Source organism: Geotrypetes seraphini, chromosome 9 (genome assembly GCF_902459505.1).
Source record: "Geotrypetes seraphini chromosome 9, aGeoSer1.1, whole genome shotgun sequence".
Lineage (NCBI taxonomy): Eukaryota > Metazoa > Chordata > Amphibia > Gymnophiona > Dermophiidae > Geotrypetes > Geotrypetes seraphini.
The window spans coordinates 181,613,539-181,631,889 of NC_047092.1; the positions used below are offsets into that span (position 1 = coordinate 181,613,539).

The 18,351-nt window shown below is 40.8% G+C and overlaps 1 protein-coding gene across 1 annotated transcript in view; it reads right to left on the reverse strand.

Annotated features, from left to right (window-relative positions):
- The window catches only part of LOC117366936 (IgGFc-binding protein-like), a 164,457-nt gene that overhangs the window by 99,162 nt on the left and 46,944 nt on the right, over positions 1–18,351 (reverse strand). The window contains exons 35-47 of the mRNA XM_033958996.1: positions 17,785–17,844; positions 15,476–15,619; positions 14,384–14,640; positions 10,498–10,582; positions 9,024–9,098; positions 8,507–8,745; positions 8,131–8,414; positions 6,733–7,007; positions 5,985–6,583; positions 4,781–5,330; positions 1,386–1,585; positions 918–1,298; positions 198–487 (exon numbers count right to left, since the gene is read on the reverse strand). Of these exons, the coding sequence (XP_033814887.1) occupies positions 198–487; positions 918–1,298; positions 1,386–1,585; positions 4,781–5,330; positions 5,985–6,583; positions 6,733–7,007; positions 8,131–8,414; positions 8,507–8,745; positions 9,024–9,098; positions 10,498–10,582; positions 14,384–14,640; positions 15,476–15,619; positions 17,785–17,844 (3,439 nt within the window). The remainder of the gene's footprint in view (positions 1–197; positions 488–917; positions 1,299–1,385; positions 1,586–4,780; positions 5,331–5,984; positions 6,584–6,732; positions 7,008–8,130; positions 8,415–8,506; positions 8,746–9,023; positions 9,099–10,497; positions 10,583–14,383; positions 14,641–15,475; positions 15,620–17,784; positions 17,845–18,351) is intronic.

The window sequence follows — 18,351 nt, forward strand, 5'->3', positions numbered from 1 at the left end:
CTGATTTGTATACGATAGATGAAGTTTGTCATAGCCTTGAGTGAATCTCGTGATAAAAGCATAAAATAAATAAATAAATAAAAAGCAAGTTACAATTTAATCCTACCTTACCTAAATTATCTTTAAATAAGAGGATTTTTCATAGGTGATTTGTCAGTAAAGCCTTAATTAAAGGAAAGAAGAGCCAAGTTACTTACGGCCATCCATCATCGGGAACTCTCCAGCTGTTTCCAAACTCATTGAAGTCTGGAACAACCACTCCATCCGGTTTCATGAAATCGTCTTCTTGGTTGTTAGTGTAGGTCCCGCACAGACCACACAATGACCCTTTATAGTATTCCTTCACTCTGACAAAGAGTTCCTGGTCACCATCAAACTGGAGCTCAAGACCAAAGTTGGTGCTGATGATCGTATGCGATGTGGTACATGAAATGTTTATTCCAGGGGTGGGACTGGCAGGGCAGCTGGTCAATAATCCATTGTTAACCTGACAGTAAACAAAATGAAAGAGATAAAGCATGAGAGAGCTATTTAACATAACATAACATTGTACTTATAGACCGCGCTACCAAAAAGTTCTATGCAGTTTACGAAAGATTATAAACATTGAACATAATCGTATATTAGAATGAGTCAGCTAGTCAGGTATTTGTTGAAAAGATAGGTTTTTAGCTGTTTTCTAAAATGTCTGTAAGAGACAGCTGTGAGCAACAATGATCGAAATTCTTTTTCAGGAGAAGCTGCCTGAGATGCTAAAGAGTGATTTAGGAATTTCTTGCTTTTACAACCTTTTACAGAAGGGAAATTAAACAGAGTTTAGTATGCTGAATTTTAAATTGATAGTCAATATTGATTTTATATTGATAGTGGCTATTGATGTCGTAGCCATGTAACATCAACCACAGAAATGTACTTACATAGACGTGGTTGTGCTTTCTGACTGCGATGTGAATACCGTTCACAGAAAGAGCCACGGAATTAAGGGCCGTCCAGCTCGGGTTCCCCCTGTACTCATTCCTTGTTGTAACACTAAAGCCCACAGAACTATTTCCACATGTTTCAGCCACTGTGTAATTACAGGAACCCTGGAAGTGGTGAACTTTCCCATCAAACGTTGCATAGTGGGGGTCTCCATAAATGTGACATGTGGCAGTGCTGGCTTGGTGACATCCCAGGAGGCCATTTTGAACTTTACAGATTTCATCTGGGCCACAAGCGACTGAAACACATTCCACTCGGTTATTTCCCATACACTGGCATTTGATCTCACAGTTTCCTTCCATGAAACTCTCTCCTTTCTGCAAGAAAGATCATAATGTCTTCATGGAATCAAATATCAGTGAAACGTTGCTTAATATTATGACGGAAAAGCCTCTCTCACTCACAGTGTAGTATTTCTCCTTGTACCAGCATCCACAGTCAGCCCTCAAAACACAGGTATTTCCACTGTCCACGTATCCATCATCACATTCACAGCCTTCGATGCAGGGCTTACTGCAGTTTTCAGGGGCCGAGGGGTCAACGCATGTTGCAGGACAGGCAGTCGTGCAAGCATTGTAGTGGCTATTGGACCTGCATGGTTTTGCTGAAAGAGAAACAGTTTCTTTTTGATAAATGTGAGAATTAATGACGCAACAGAGGTCAACACAGGGGGGAGAACATTTGTCATTACTGAAGGTGAAATTGTTCAATACTTTGGCTGTATTGCTTTCTACTCCTAGAGCAATTAATGCCAGTGCCAGAGGTTATCATATAAGCAAGGAGAGACAATTTGCAAATCCACCTCCAAAAGAATGAATGAAAGGACTATACACAGAGCAAATAGATATATCAAATCCTGTTCTGAAACAATAAAAATGTTTAGTTGAATAAAACTGCATTTCATTACTGCAGCTATGCTGTCAAAGTTTCTCTTTATCTATATTATAATTTTTACCCCTTATACAGGCATAAGCCAAAACATAGCCACGTCAGCCTTTGAAGTTTTATGAGGTCATAGTTTTTTATTCAATTACACCTTTTCCTGCATCTGTATTTTCTCTGCACCCTCCCGTTTTGTTAATATGGGTGAAGGCAAAATTATTTTGCAATTCCAGTATGATTTTTACTGAAAAAACTGTTTCTACCTACATAGAATATTTATCAAACGCAATCTTATTCTTTGAAAAAAAAGTTGGAAGTAGAATGTGAGGAAAACTAGGCTATAAAAATTAGATCTTATCACGGTTAACATGAATGGCGCCTCATCCTCCCCCTGGAAACCGAATTGTGGAGTCCCGCAAGGCTCTCCACTATCCCCTATCCTTTTCAACATCTACATGTCCTCCCTAAAACTCCTCCACCTATCCCCCCTTGAAACAATTTACACTTATGCAGACGACATCCTCGTCCTCCTCGAGACCGATTCGAACCTCACCGACCTGTCTAAGAACATATCCTCTTGTATAATGAACCTACAATCCTGGACCCACACTGTGCAAATGAAATTGAATGAGTCCAAAACAAGTCTTCTTTGGCTCGGTCCAAAACTAGATCACCTACCCACCTCCATCCCACTACCCTCTGGCTCCTCTCTGCAGCTTGAGTTCTCGAGCAAGGTCTTGGGGATCATCATTGATTCCACATTGTCCTTCAATGACCACCTCCAATCCTTGGTTTAAAAAAATGCTTTTTCAGCCTTCACATGCTGAGGAAAGTTAGATCCTGCTTCCATCAAAAACATTTTACCCTCTTTGTCCAATCCATCATCCTCTCCAGATTGGACTATTGCAACTCTATCTACTTAAACCTAACTAAGAAAAACCTCCACAGACTCCAACGGATTCAGAATGCTGCAGCCAAGCTCATCTTCGCTAAAAGTAAATTTGACCATGTCTCCCCACTCCTGGCCAAGCTCCACTGGCTTCCGATAATCGCCAGGGTCCACTCTAAATGCACCTGTTTAACTTTCAAAATCCTATATGGTATCCTCCCTCCCTTTATCCCTCTTTCTTGGAATTCCTCAAACCCTAATACCACCAGATCCTCCCACAAATTAAAACTATCCTTCCCCTCGCTAAAAGGCATTTCCCACACAGGAAAGCTAGGGACCTCCCTCCACTTCAAAATCACTGAGCTCTGGAACAACCTTACCTCCCCTCTTCGGAACTTGAGCTCTCTCCAAGTTTTCCGCAAACATCTGAAAACCTGGCTTTTCTCAAAAAATGTAAGTCTCCCTCCAACTTAGGAATCAAGGAAACTCTTATATTTTGGCATCCCAAGTCCTCTAAATTTTCTTCACACTTCTACCTCTAACCCTCTGTTGTAGTTCCTTCCTATTTCTCCTACTGTAAACCGCGTCGAGCTCTACGAACGTGGAGATGATGCGGTATACAAACCTAAGGATTAGATTAGATTAGATTAGGTGCATATATATACAGTATATAATATATATATAATGTAGCCAGAATACTGTAAGTGTTTGTGTTCTATATAACTGAATAGATATTTCTTTCTTTTTTTTCTTTTTCCCTTGGAAATTATTGATCTGATTCAAGTTGTATTTATTATACTTGATTGTTAATAAGAAATGAGATAAATACATTTTTTTAAAAAGAATACAGTAAGTGACATGTACACCTGCCATGTTTAGTTGTGTCTATTTATGCCTGTCCTAGACTTGGCATAAGTGGGCACGCTCAATTGTAGGAGCACATTCTGCCAACTTATGCTAGTTTTCACTAAGAACACTTAAGCATAATGGTTTTTGTATAGAAGCTGAGTGGGAGTCTTCCAACTGCATTGCTGCCACTAGGGGGTGGTGCTCTAATACTGTGTTCTCAATCACTAAGGACAAGCAGATTTTCTGGAGTCCTGCAGTGTCCCTCACTCTCATATTGAAAATTTAATAGAGAAACAGCATTCCCCACACACACTTCAACAGGGCACTAGGTGGAGGACTCCTGCTCACCTTAGCGGGAATAGTGTGCACCCACTTGTAGAATTGCCCCTAACAATGTACACACATATTCAGACCTTCAGAACAGGAGAAAATTTATAGGAGAGAATTTGTGCTCTACTGGGAGTCTTTGTAGGATACTATTTATGAAATCAAATAAGATCCTATGATGCCTTTATAATATAAGAATCTAATTACTTCTTTTTTACACTTTCCGCCTAGAAATTATATTACAAATTATTACCATAACAAATAAGTAAGGAAAGGAAGCAACTAATTTGAGTTGTGACAGAAATACGAGGGATCTTCAAAACACTGTTATGTTTTTAAATAGCCCTTTATTTGGCCTTGTTGCTCAGAAGCAACCTGTGTTTCTAAGGCTCTTATGGGAGATCTGAATCTCCAAATATCTCTTGTTCTCGTTCAACATCAGGTTATGTAAAGCAGCTGGTCTCACCATCTGCCAATTAAAGGGTTAAGTATCTCAAAAGCAAATTACATCAGTTTTCCACAGGTGAACCAGATTGGCTGGCTGACTAGTCACATGACACTCTATGACACGCCCTCTTACCACTTCTCCCGTCCCAACCATTTCCTGTGAAAAAATGAAAGTGAAGAAACTTTTTGAAGAACCCTCGTATGTGCTTCCTAAGGACAGGTTTCATACTTACATACTGCATAATGTTATATATTATATAGGGTAATATATTAGGAAATATTTCTCCATGGTCAAATTTATAGTATATTGGCCCTGTTGCATCTATGAGAAAATGCTTAGCTCTTGGACACATAATGAACTTGGGCACGTTATGAATGCAATATAGGCAGCCTCTGAATACTCACGGCAGAAAGTACTGTTTCTCCAGGATGGAACAGCAACTTCTTCTCGCTGACAGGCATCAGCATAGACCTGCAAAGCTTGGCACAAAACTTGGTTTCCAGCACAGTGTTCAAGGACACAGGTATCAAAGAAGCTCTCCGGGTTAATCACTGAGTGGCAGACACTGAAAGGTGCATCTTTGCTTGTCAACAAGCCACAGAAAGCGTCACTTTTGTAGAGTTCTTCCAATACGCATGGACCTTGTGTAGGTGGAATGACCTCACATGAAGGATCATCGACTGTTGACCAGCTGTTTCCCAGCTGAATGGAATTCTGAGCCTGCTCTCCATTGGGCATCATGTAATCATCCTCTCTCCGACTGTTGAAGTTACCACACATGCCGCATGTCAAGTTGAAGTAGGTGGTGGGGACCTTCACTTCCACAGAATGATCGGTGTCGTAGGAAACTGTCAGCCTGAAATCAGTGTCCAGAAGGATACTCCAGCCACTCCTGGATATTTTAAGGGAGCCTCCTGCTAGTGTTACTGGCAGGTTTCTCCACATTTCATTAACCTTTAGGAAAAGAGAGAAGAGTTTCATTTTCATGGACCTTGAAGAAGACTTAGGACCATGTAATGAAGAGGACTTAGGTTCAGTTCATAGGCTGAGGTGTTTTTTTAGATCACCTAGGGTAGTGTTCCTCAACTTCTTCAAGCAAAGTACCCCCTAAGCCTAACAAATACCAACCGAGTACCCCTACCCAAGCTCCACCCCAGACTCACCCAAACTCTGCCCCACACACCCCCAAGCTCCATACCTGACTCTACTCCTATAATAAAAGTACTAATTGTAATGAAATTTCTTCCATCCATTTTTCATATATACACAATATAATCTTATTAATACATAATGGTAACCACAAAAATAAAAAAAACTCACAAAGCACACTGTACGCAGAGAAAATGTTAATTAGATTTTATATTTGGGGGGGTTTCAAAGAGGACAAGGCAGATGACTTTAAAATATGCAATGTCACATCTAATCTAGTGGCCCTTTCCCTGTTACAGTGGAACTAGGTGGCAATCTTAGAAAAGACTTCTCTTAAGCTCTCAATGCTGGCAAGAGTAGCAACCCTACCCTGGTACTCAATCTGGGGTTGATGAGCGACAGATAAAAAGAAGAAACAATTGAACAGCAAATGAAGTAATTACATAATATAAGACTCACCAGTACGCGATTTGGCTCCCTTTTAATCATCACAATTTTGTGATCATAGACTTCAACGTAAACCTTTTCAACATAGGACACGTGTGAGTTTCCACGATGCTCATTCTTAGCTTCAATGTTGAAATACGGCAGAGAAGTGGAATTGGTACAGAGTTTGGCCAGTGTGTAGGTACAGATGCCCATGAAGCTGTGAGTCATTTTGTCAAAAGTGTTATAATAAGGGTCATTGTGTACGCGGCAGATCCCGTAAGTGTAGGGATAGCATCCGGGTTTGCCATTGGAAATTCCACAGTACTGGTGTTCTGGACATGTTCCATCTACACAAATAAGTTTGCTTCCTGCTGAGGGGCAGCTGCATTTTTCTGAGCACATGTCATCGGTCCAGAAGGCAGATCCCACAGCATAGTGAACACCGTCTTTCCAGCATCCACACTGGTTATTGGGAACACACTTATTATTGTAGAGAGCAAATCCATTGTCACAGACACAGCCCTCAGCACATGGCAGGGAGCAAGACGAAGGGGCACTGGGATTCACACAGGTGGCAGGGCAAGCTGAGCCACACGGTTCGTAGTGACTGTTGGATGGACAGTGGATTGCTGTGAAATAAAATTAATTTGTGATTAGTCAATCAGTAGAAATGGATCAACTCCAACAAAATTGTAGTTCTAAAGTAAGATCATCCTTTCATTAAATTAATTATAAAGGAGCAAAGCATTACGAGGATGGAGAATATTCCAGTACATACGGCAGAATGTTGCATTCCTCCAGGGCTCTACTTTCATGCCGTGTGCCTGACATGCATCTGCGTAAGACTGAAGACTCCTGCACAGCGAGTCGGGATCCATCTTCAGCTCACACAAGTCATAAATACAGTTGGTGAAGTGAGCGCTTGGGGGTAGGACAGAATGACACCATCTGAAAGGCCCATTTGCATCAGTGATGATACCACAGAAGCTGTTGCTTTCAATGACCTCTTTCTCCTCCTCAGTACAGTTGGGTTCATGCTTAGAACCAGAACAGCTGGAAGAAAAGAAGAGAGACGTTCGGTGTCATTGCGTGATTCTGTACAGCAAAGTCACCTTATTAAATTTGCTTCTAAGGATGGGAATTCTACCAGGAAGAAATGGACATTTTTGCATAAATGGCATTTATTTATTTATTGACAACAGTTTCCTTCAGAATTGATGTCAAGGCTAAAGTCGCTCGACCACTGTCATCACAGCAGGGTGGTCCATTTGCTGGAATGAATATGTAGATTTGCGAAATTTTCATTTTGGACTGCTGTAAGCTGTAAATGCAAGTTGCAGATGCTTCACATGTAGGAAATCAGTTTGCAAGGTATAGAAGGTGTTTAAACTATATTAAAGACAGTGTTCATAGTTAAGTGGACATATGGGAATAATGAACAATTGTGGTAACAGCTACTTCTATGTGTACGTATGCAGCGTGTATAGATTTCACGGTGGTATGAGATGGGTTTGGGAGAGAATAAACGGATCTTTCAAAAATGTCCCCATCTGTATTAACACTTCCTCGAAGGATTCGTAAATATCAACAAACTGCTGGGTGGACAAGAGGTTTCAAGATGTGAGTGAGGGGACCAGCATGCTTCTGTTTCTGAGCTTAAAAATTATCTCAAAAAACCATAATTCGGAGTTTAGAACTCGACTCTTTAATTGGCTCTTCTTGTTCCTGTAGTTTTACAAACTCTGGTACTTACACGTGAATGTTGTTAAATCGGCAATTACTCATATTAAGTAGCAGGCTTTCCTGTGTAACAGACTGAGTAATGGCCTTCTCTTTTATTCTTATTATTTTGTAAAATTACTCTTCTTGATGTTATACATACATTTACTCTTATGCATCATATGTATTTTACAAAATGTTCAACTTTCGAAGAGCTTTTTGTAAAATACATGTAAAATTGTGAATATCGTCAACTGGAGGGGGCCTTCTTGAGCGTGAAGTCATATGTAATATGGGGCTTTTATTTCAGCTGTTCTTTATCATTATTTCTCTATTTTTGAGGATACTCTTCTCAGAAAGAGAATAATTCATTTTTAGACCATGACCTTCCACTTAATAAAAATAAATGGTAAAAAATTTCATGCAAAAGTAGGATTTTCTGCTAAAGGCAACCAACCTTGAATCATTGCCAACCTGCCAGCTGTTACCAAGGCTGACGGAGTCTGGTTCCATTTGTCCATCTGGGTTTAAGAAGTCATCAAGAGGATTCTCATTATAATTTCCACACATTCCACAAACTTTGCCTTTATAGGTGCTGGGAAGAGTCACTTCCACTCTGTGGTTGCCATCAAATCTCACTTTCAGTCCAAAGACTGTGGTCAGAAGAACGTACTGTCCACTCAGGGAAACTTCAAGACCTGGTAAGTAGTTTATGGGAAGTATTTCGGATTCCCCATTAACCTGTAGTTACACATGTCAGGTCAGAATAACTTGTGATGAAACACATTTCTTATTGCTTCTTCTTACAATGTCTAATAACTAAATACACTTACCTTCACACTTCTGTTCTTCTCCAGTGTGATCCTGTTTCCATACACATCGATATCTACATATTTGACGTATGAAACATGTGTATATGCTCCTCGGTGTTCATTGGCTGCTTCAATGTTGAAATACGGTAGACTGCTGTCATTACACAGGTGAGATAATGTGTATTTACAGGTTCCCATGAAATGATGGACTTGATTATCAAATGTGTAATAATGAGGATCTCCTTCCACCACGCATGAATCTTTAGCGAAAAGAGAGGGAAATGGAGCTCAAAATTAATTGTCATACATAATCCCTGAGAGACAGAGAGAAAACTAAGACTTAAATAACTTTCACCCAATATCAAGGCTTTGGGAATAATAAGTATTTTATGCTTTATAAACTCATAATGAAGCTTCATAATCTACACGCAAATCAACTACTTCCCAAAAGAAACTAATATGACGCCCTCTTTTAGCAGAGTTAATAAACTGTTATATTTTTCAGATCCTGGAGGAAGGTCCTGTTGCTGACAATTACCTGAAGTGATTGGTGGTGGTGAAGATGATGTGGTTGGTGATGTCGTCGTAGTTGGAGTTGTGGTTAAAACAGATCCTATATATGGAAAATATAATAATGGTGTAAATTCAGATACTTTTGTGATTTAATTATATGGTCCCTCCTTTTACAAAACCGTAGCGCGGTTTATTGCAGTAACAGCTCTGATGCTCATAGAGGACCTGGCTTTCATTTTTGGTTTGTAACTAACTAAATAGGGACTCCTGATGCAGGCGGTTTAGCCAAAACACGGTCCGTGACGAGGCCATGATTTTCCAGATGTTTTATGACTGAGGAGATGGATTTATGTTCGTGCTTTACCACTGGTTGCTATTAAAGTGTGATTTGATGGCCAGGCTCTCTCTGCTCTGGTCCACTGACTTGCTGCTACTTGGGCAGAGCTGAGTGTCTCCATTATTGGTATATATATTACAGTTACTCATTACTTTTGCAAGAAAATGATCATTACAGTTACTGCTTAACTCTGTATTCATTTGATTTTGTTTGATGAAATATTTAATCCATTCTTAGAAAACTAAGAGGTGAGGCTTTTGACCAAGGTGCACATGTGGCCTTCAGAATTGGTTCAAAATAACCAAAATGTGAAAGTTAACCAGATTATGAGGTTCAGTTTATGAAAATAGTATTCACTGTTTATATGTGAAAACAAGATGTCTATGTGGACCTCAGGAACTGGTCCATTTGCAATTTGAAGTATGGCCACAATGTTAGACTTTCGTCCCAGTAAGACCATAAGAGGTTTCATCCTGAGTCAGGTTCAAGGTTCATCAAGCCCTGCATCCTGTCTCTAACTGTGGCCAATCTTTAGGACTGGGAAGTACCCAAAAGATTTCACTTGCTGCTCACTCTGTAGATGGCCAACTCCCAAATGGGGGATTAAGGAGGTGTCATGCCTTAATCCCTGAAGTGGACAGCTGCTCAATCAAAGTACCTTTCTCTAAACTGGATTTGACTAGGTCTAGATACGGATATCCATCTTTTTAGACTTGAACACCCCTTCCCCTTCTGTGATCCGAGCTGGGCATCTATAGTCCCATGCAAAATATACCCAGGCCTTGTCCACTTGCCATTTGGACATGCTTTCATGTTAGACGCCCATATCTTGCCTTTCAGACTTTTCCTATGTACATTATTTTCTCTTCATTTTTCCTCTTCCCTATATTGGAGTTCCTTTCTACCCTAACTCTTGTTAACCGTGTCGAGCTTTACGAATGTAGAGATGATGGGGTATACAAACCTAAGGTTTAGATTAGATTAGATTAGATTATAAAATTGGAATTTGGACATCCATGCAATATGGATGCCGAAACAGATATCCAAAACAAGACGAGAGCTTCTACAATAACCACCAATGAGTAATATAATGAATTAACATAGAACATACGATACTGCCACATTTTTGGATGTAGAAATGATGTTACACTGAAAATCTCACCTGAGCAATAGCCTTGCACCACAGATAAATCATCCACGGCAATATCACTACGGTAATCATTGCCTCTCACACCTTCCAGAATGATCTAGAGCAGAATTAGACATTGGTATTAATCATTTAACATACGGTAAATGATGCTCCTTCAATGAGAAACATTTTGAAACAATCATTACGGATTGCATCACCAGCAGGGCAGGAAGAATTAGGAATCACTCCTGCCCCCTTGTTCAATCAGAACTGGGGGAACGGGAGAAGGTCACCTTCTATATTTGATGCTGTAATGGAGATGGCGGAGGCTCAAGTCTTAAAACAAAGTGGAAGTTAGTATATTTATTTCTGTTTCATTTGATCAATGAAAGGCACAAGATAGGACATCGTGGATTTCAATTTGCATTTTAGATTTTTTTGCTTGGACATCCAGATCAGAGCTCTAGGCAAGTTACACATGTTGAAATTTCCATGGCATTTCCAATGAAAGCTCATCCCAAGATCAAAGTTCACCCGAGTGGTCACTGGTTAAAGACATCCTTAATAGAACATTTCATTTTCTGGGTGGCACCTATAAGCACTGGTTATGGTACCCATTTTAAGCCTATTTTGTAAAGACAGCTATGCACCTACTTCTCTTTACGGAAGGGTAATGGAAGTGGCAGAGTCCATGGGTGCATCTACTTATCACCACTGACATAAGAACATAAGAATAGCTTTACTGGGTCAGACCAATGGTCCATCTAGCCAAGTAGTCCATCCTCATGGTGGCCAAACCAGGTCACTATTACCTGACTAAAACTAAACTAAACTAAAACTTAGGATTGTATACCGCAACTTCTCCACAATCGTAGAGCTCGGCGCAGTTTACAGGAGTTGGGAGAGAAAGAAACTCCAATGAAGGTTAAAGGATAAAGTATGAAGAATATTTAGAGGGCTTAGATGTTTGCGGAAAAGTTGGAGAGAGCTCAGGTTCCGAAGAGGGGAGGTAAGGTTGTTCCAGAGCTCAGTGATTCTGAAGGGGAGGGAGGTCCCTAGTTTTTCTGCATGGGAAATGCCTTTTAATGAGGGGAAGGATAGTTTTAATTTGTGAGTGGGTCTGGTGGTATTAGGATTTGAGGAATTCCAAGAAAGTGGGATAAAGGGAGGGAGGATGCCGTGTAGGATTTTGAAAGTTAGACAGGCGCATTTGAAGTGGACTCTAGCGATTATCGGAAGCCAGTGAAGCTTGGACAGGAGCGGTGAGACATGGTCAAATTTACTTTTTGCGAAGATAAGCTTAGCCGTGGAATTCTGAATCCGCTGCAGTCTATGAAGGTTTTTCTTAGTTAGGCTTAAGTAGATAGAGTTGCAATAGTCCAATCTGGAAAGGATGATGGATTGGACAAAGACGGTAAAGTGTTTTTGATGGAAACAAGATCTTACTTTCCTCAGCATGTGAAGGCTGAAAACGCATTTTTTTACCAAGGAATTGAGGTGGTCATTGAAGGACAGTGTAGAATCAATGTTGATACCCAGAACATTGCTTGAGAACTCAAGCTGCACAGTGGAGCCAGAGGACAGTGGGATGGAGGTGGGTAGTTGGTCTAGTTTTGGGCCGAGCCAAAGTAGTTTTGTTTTGGACTCGTTCAGTTTCATTTGCACAGTGTGGGCCCAGGATTTAAGGTCCGTTATACAAGAGGATATGTTCTCAGAGAGTTGAGGTTTGAATTATTCTTGAGGAGGACGAGGATGTCATCAGCATAAGTATAAATTGTTTCTAGGTGGGATAGATGGAGGAGTTTTAGGGAGGTCATATAGATGTTGAAAAGAATAGGAGCTAGAGATGAGCCTTGCGGGACTCCACATATCAATTTCCAGGGGGAGGATGAGGTGCCATTTATGTTGACAGTGTAAGAACGAGAACGTAAGAATTTTGAGAACCAGTCTAGGACTGTGGAGTTAATACCTATCTTAGAGAGTTGGTAGACTAGAATATCATGATGGACAACGTCAAAAGCAGCAGAAAGGTCGAATTGTAGGAGGACGGCAAACTTATTTCGAGTTGTTGAACCTTTGAGATTAAGGTGGTCAGTAGGGATTCGGTGCTGAAGTTGAGACAAAAGCCATATTGGTAAGGTAGGAGAATAGAGAATCTCTCTAAATATGATGAGAGTTGGGTTGATATGATGGATTCTAGCATCTTGGTTAGGAGAGGGATATTTGCTATTGTGCGATAGCTGGATGGTGCGGAGGGATCTAGGTCAGATTTTTTCAGTAGTGGGGTCAAGGCAATATGACCCATTCCTGGGGAAAAAAAGGCCCGAATGTAGGGCGGAGTTTATGAGTTTAGTAATAGATGAGATGGCCTATGCGAGAATTTGCTCGTATAGGTAGGAGGGGAATGGGTCTAAGGAACAGTTGCAGGATTTCAGTTTGTGGCAGAGTTTGAAGACCAGGGATTCGGATACGTGCTCAAAGGTAGTCCAGGATCTGTCGACTGGGATAGGGTTGGAGACCGTTAGGGTAGAATTGGAGTCGGTGGGCACCAGAGAGTTGTAGGAGACTGTAGGTGGGAAGGAGCATCTCAAGGTAGTGACCTTTTCGTTGAAGAATTTTGCCAGAACATCGGCTGATGGAGTGGAGGGGAGCAAGGTGGAGTCTTTTTTGGAAGTTAAGGAATGCCAGATGTTGAGTAGCAAAATTCCATGCTAATTATCCAGGGCAAGCAGTGACTTCCCCCATAACTTTTCCTCCAGGAAATTGTTTAAACCTTTCTGAAAACCAGCTACGCTATCCGCTCTTACCACAACCAATGGCAATGCTTTCCAGAGCTTAACTATTCTCTGAGTGAAAACAAATTCCCTCCTATTGGTTTTAAAAGTATTTCCCTGTAACTTCATCGAGTGTCCCCTAGTCTTTGTAATTTTTGACGGAGTGAAAAATCGATCCACTTGTACCCGTTCTACTGCACTCACGATTTTGTAGACTTCAATTTTAATCTCCCCTCAAGCTATCTTTTTTCCACACTAAAGAACCCTAAGCTGACACCAGCTCTATAACTAGTGTAAATAGCCAAACCTAGATTTATCCATGAACGTGCAAAAAAAGTATAATAGTACAAGTGCCTGATTATTATTCAATGTAAACTGCTTAGGACCTGTGCAAATATAAAAATAAATTTTATAACTTGTGCACTCAAGCCATGCTCCATTCAGACTTTGCCAATACTCCTTTCCAGATGCCACCGAACCCTGCTTCTTAGAAACTGATGTCCTCTGGCTCTACAACACAATTCTCATCCCCTCTGTTCCCCTCTCCACAAACCCAATCTCATTTCACAATGACCAAATCCTGCAGGGGCAGCAACTAACCTGCCAAGCTGATCAAGTGGAACTTTCCATTCAGGAGCCTCTAAACCTGACCATGCCAGGCAGAAACAAGGCCCCTGGTGGATTTGGCCACTTTGGCCTGAATTGAGGTGAAGAAAGGGGACATGGGAGGACCTTAATGTCAAAAGCTACTTTGGTTTAGAAAGGTGTGACTTATTTTTAACTGGAGTTAGGGGAGAAGAGCCCTCTAAACCAAGATTTTAATGCAACTACACAAAAACTAGAATTTAAAATGATATATATATTCTTATGCATTGATTTATAGAATATGGATGTTAGAATCACATTTGCATTTCTAGCTAAAGTTTGCAATAAAGAACCACTAAGTCGTGGCTTTTTCTGACTTGGTACCTCTACTTCATATCAGGCTGAATCAATTAATCTATGTATATATTCTCCTCTTCTTTCATCCAATATCATTTGACATTGTATTGTAGCTAGACAAAGTGATTCCATATATATTCTTGTGCTTACACACTGTACTCTATAGGAGACATTGATCAGACAGGGATGAATATATCTCCTACCTGTGTATTACTTGAGAGATCCAGAAGGACTTCTGCATAATACCACTTATCTCCTTTATTGCCCATCTCTGACCATTCATTCTGAAGAACTCCATTCTTTACCACAGAAACCTTTAGCTCCATCGTCAGAGCGACGCCAAACATGTGATACCAAAAGCGGAAGCAATGAGGCCCCTGGGCGCGGCATCGAGGGCTGAGCAGCCGAGCTACAGCTCCACGGCTGGCATCATTCCCTTCAATATAGATGTAGTAGCCGTCTAAAAGAGAAGCCAACGCTCAGTTTCTACGGAAACGTTCTGACAGTGGGATGTGAAGAGCGAACTAGAAATGCAGTGCATGCTTCATACATAATATATTTGGGATCTCATCCAAAACTTCTAAAAAGATTAAAACTTATTCAGAACACAGCGGTTCGTTTGATTTTTGGCCTGAAAAAACATGACCGTGTCACTCCATTTTATCAACAGTTGCATTGATTGCCTTTTGAGGCAAGAATACTGACTAAGTGCGGTTCTATTTGTTTTAAGGCCTTGCTTGGTCTGGCTCCTATTTACCTGTTTTGAACGACATAAACCGAACAGGATCACTCGAGGACGCTATCTATTTGTTTATCCGACCATAAAAATCTTGCCGATATAAGAGATTCTTTGACAAACTACTCACATTTCAGGCAAGCAAAATGAATTTTTGGTTATGTACCATTATTTCTCAGGCTTATTCTTATATGTCTTTTAGGAAGCTGTTGAAAACTGATTTGTTTGATAAATTTGTAATACCTTTTTCTTCTGATCTGAAGGTATTGCCTTCAAAAAGTAAACACAAATGTAATAAATTAACCCCTTCCTTTACAAAGGGTTTTTAGCGCCGGCCATGACGGCAATTGCTCGGAAGCTCATAGCAATTCAATGAGCGTCGGAGCTGGTGGCCGGTGCTAAATATGCTAGCGCAGTTTTGTAAAGGTGGGGGTAAGATAGTAAGTCATAACCTATAAAAGTGGACCAACACCGCTATGATGCCAATTTATCCGATGTTTGGAAAGAAACTGCAGCAAAACTTGATTCGATATGATCAATTTCTCATTTCTGCACCTACTTCCGGTTGTGTGGTCATAGGAGGGTCCTGTTAAAAAACTTTCTGTTGGTCCCTTTTGACGTCTCCAGTCGAAGTCATCATCAATGGATTGCGTCCAGTGACAGAAGTCATCGTCAAATGTACAAGATAAGGGGCAAGGGTCAACTGGAACAGAAGGTGGAATAATATTATAGGTCATAGTAGGACATTTAGAAGTCAACCTTAATTCAGCTGAGTCACATCGTTCTTCGGGGCTTTTTATATTCACAACATAAGCGACTTTGCTGCTCTTATTGGCTGACTGCTGAAACTAGGAATGCAAAAGAGAAATGTGGATTGTTTCCGTAGCTCTTTGGATCATGGTGTGGAAGGGTAGAGTAGTTCATGTATCATGCTTTACCATAAAAAGTTCTCTTTAGTAGCTCCTCCCTACAATATTTAATAATGGCAGTCAGCACTGGATTTCTATGGGTTGGGGCCAGGAAGGTCAATAAAGATTTGCAGTGGGATTCTCTAGCTCACAGGTGTCAAAGTCGGTCCTCGAAGGCCGCAATCCAGTCGGGTTTTCAGGATTTCCCTAATGAATATTCATGACATCTGTTAGCATACAATGAAAGCAGTGCATGCAAATAGATCTCATGTATATTCATTGGGGAAATTCTGAAAACCCGGCAGAATTGCAGCCCTCAAGGACTGACTTTGACACCCCTGCTCAAGAAAATCAGGGAACGGTCTCAGGGAGTGGAAGTCATCCAGGCGGGAATCCTTCCTACGCAATTCAGTGCCACGGATTATCGGACATATTTCTATGATCTTACTTGTAAATATTTCATCAAATAAATAGAACTAAAACATACAAGTTCCACTATCAAATCAATGACTATATTATTGATTAATCTCTGGACATTGTAGGTAAAAGTAAAGTTATTATCCAAGGATAAGTAAGTTTCCCACCCTTTTACTAAACAGCATATTGGTTTTTAGTGCAGAGAGCATCAGGCTCATAGGAACTCTATGAGCGTCAGGAGCTGCGCAGAGCATGCAACGTGGCTCCCTATTCTATTGCAGTTCAGTAAAGGGGGGGTTTGTTAGCAAGATTGAAAATTGCAGACTGAGAAGTAATAATTGACAAAATGCAGAAGGTTATTTCTTTTAACTGTAATATGGGTGATGGGACAAAAGCATGCGAGACTTTGCCGCGCCGATATTGCAGCGCAGACAATTCAGCGTAAAACCCCAGCGCACCCCTAAAAAGGTACTTTTAAAGAGCTCCAATGGGTTGTGTGGGGGGAACCCCCCCATTTTACTTCATACTATTCACGCTGCTGTTGTGGGGGGGCGTAGGGGGTGCAATCCCCCACTTTATAGAGAAAACTTAACTTTTTCCTAAAAATCAGGAAAAAGTTAAGTTTACTCTATACTGGAGAGTTCCAAACCCCCCCCCCCTACAGCAGCGTGAAGAGTATGAAGTAAACTGGGAGGGTTCCCCACTTACACCCCGCATCAAAGCTCTTTAAAAGTAACTTTTTAGGTGGGGCGCTGGGGTCCTGTGTTGATTTGTCGGCGCTGCAATGTCGGCGCATCGAAGTTCCGCGCGCGAATGACTATGAACCGTAATATTGCAGGTTAAAATTAGCCCCCTCTTTAATGCATAGAGTGGGTTTTAGAATTCCTAAGAGCATCGGAGCAGTTACCGCTGCTGCCAGCGCTAAAACCCAGACTAAGGGCTCCTTTTACGAAGCCGCGTTAACGGCTGTAGCGCACGCACCTTTTTAGTGCATGCTAACCCCCACGCTAGCCGAAAAACTAACGCTTGCTCAAGAGAAGGCGGTAGCGGCTAGGGTGGCCGGCAAATTAGCGCACGCCATTACACGCATTAAACCGCTAACGCGGCTTCATAAAAGGAGCCTTAAGCGTTAGTAAAAGATGGGGTAAGTTACTTATGTAATTGAGATAAAAAATAAGTTACAGATGCCATGTAATAAGCAATTTAAAAATGATCTAATATTTCATCTACTTAAGGGATAAAAACAAAAAAGCAATGAAATAATGATCCTCTGGAATCTATTACTGGACAGTTATATCAAAGTTGCTCAAATGTGGAGAAAGGAAATATGTAACAGTATTAGGTTCTTATTACATTTATATCACTTCTATATTACAGTATCATTTTTCTAACATCACTAAACTTGTGCCCACCCCTCTCAGAGCACCTCTTACTTCACCCAGACTTAAGTGGATACATTTTAACGTGATAACGAGTTTCCTGGTTAGAAATTAGCCAGCAGGCAGCCTTAAAATATCAGCAATAATGAAGTTTTTTTTTGTACCTGTTGTGCTGGGTGCACCTGAGGAGGTGGTGGAAGGAGATGGTGGTGTAGACGAAAGATCTAAAAGAGAAGAAAACACCGGCCAATGTAGACTCCCACGTCAACTCACTTTTCTTTAAAAAAATGCTTATTGCATGATTAGTAACTATAAAACGAATCTCATTTATGTTTACTGATGATCTTAGACGTCTAAACCTAGGCAATGATTCTTTGGTAAACCTTGCTCAAATCTTTCATCTGCCATCAACACCCTAGACCACAACCTCTTGTGATTGTTTGAAAATATTCTGGTCATATTTAGCTGCATTTTTGATGACTAAGGGGGTCTTTTACTAAGGTGCGGTAGCACACATTAGTAAAAGACCCTGTAAATGTTGGCACCTTGTTTAAAGATGTACCCCTTACGTGGATAAACTAGGGCTTAAGCATGAACAGAGTCAGGGCAATATCGAAACTTAACCAGATGGTGACAGTATTCTGAGAGTGGCTCTGAATACCCAGAAATGTTGTGGCTGCTGTGGCCAGCGTTTTGAAAGAAAAGTATGAATTACAGATGTTTACTCTTGA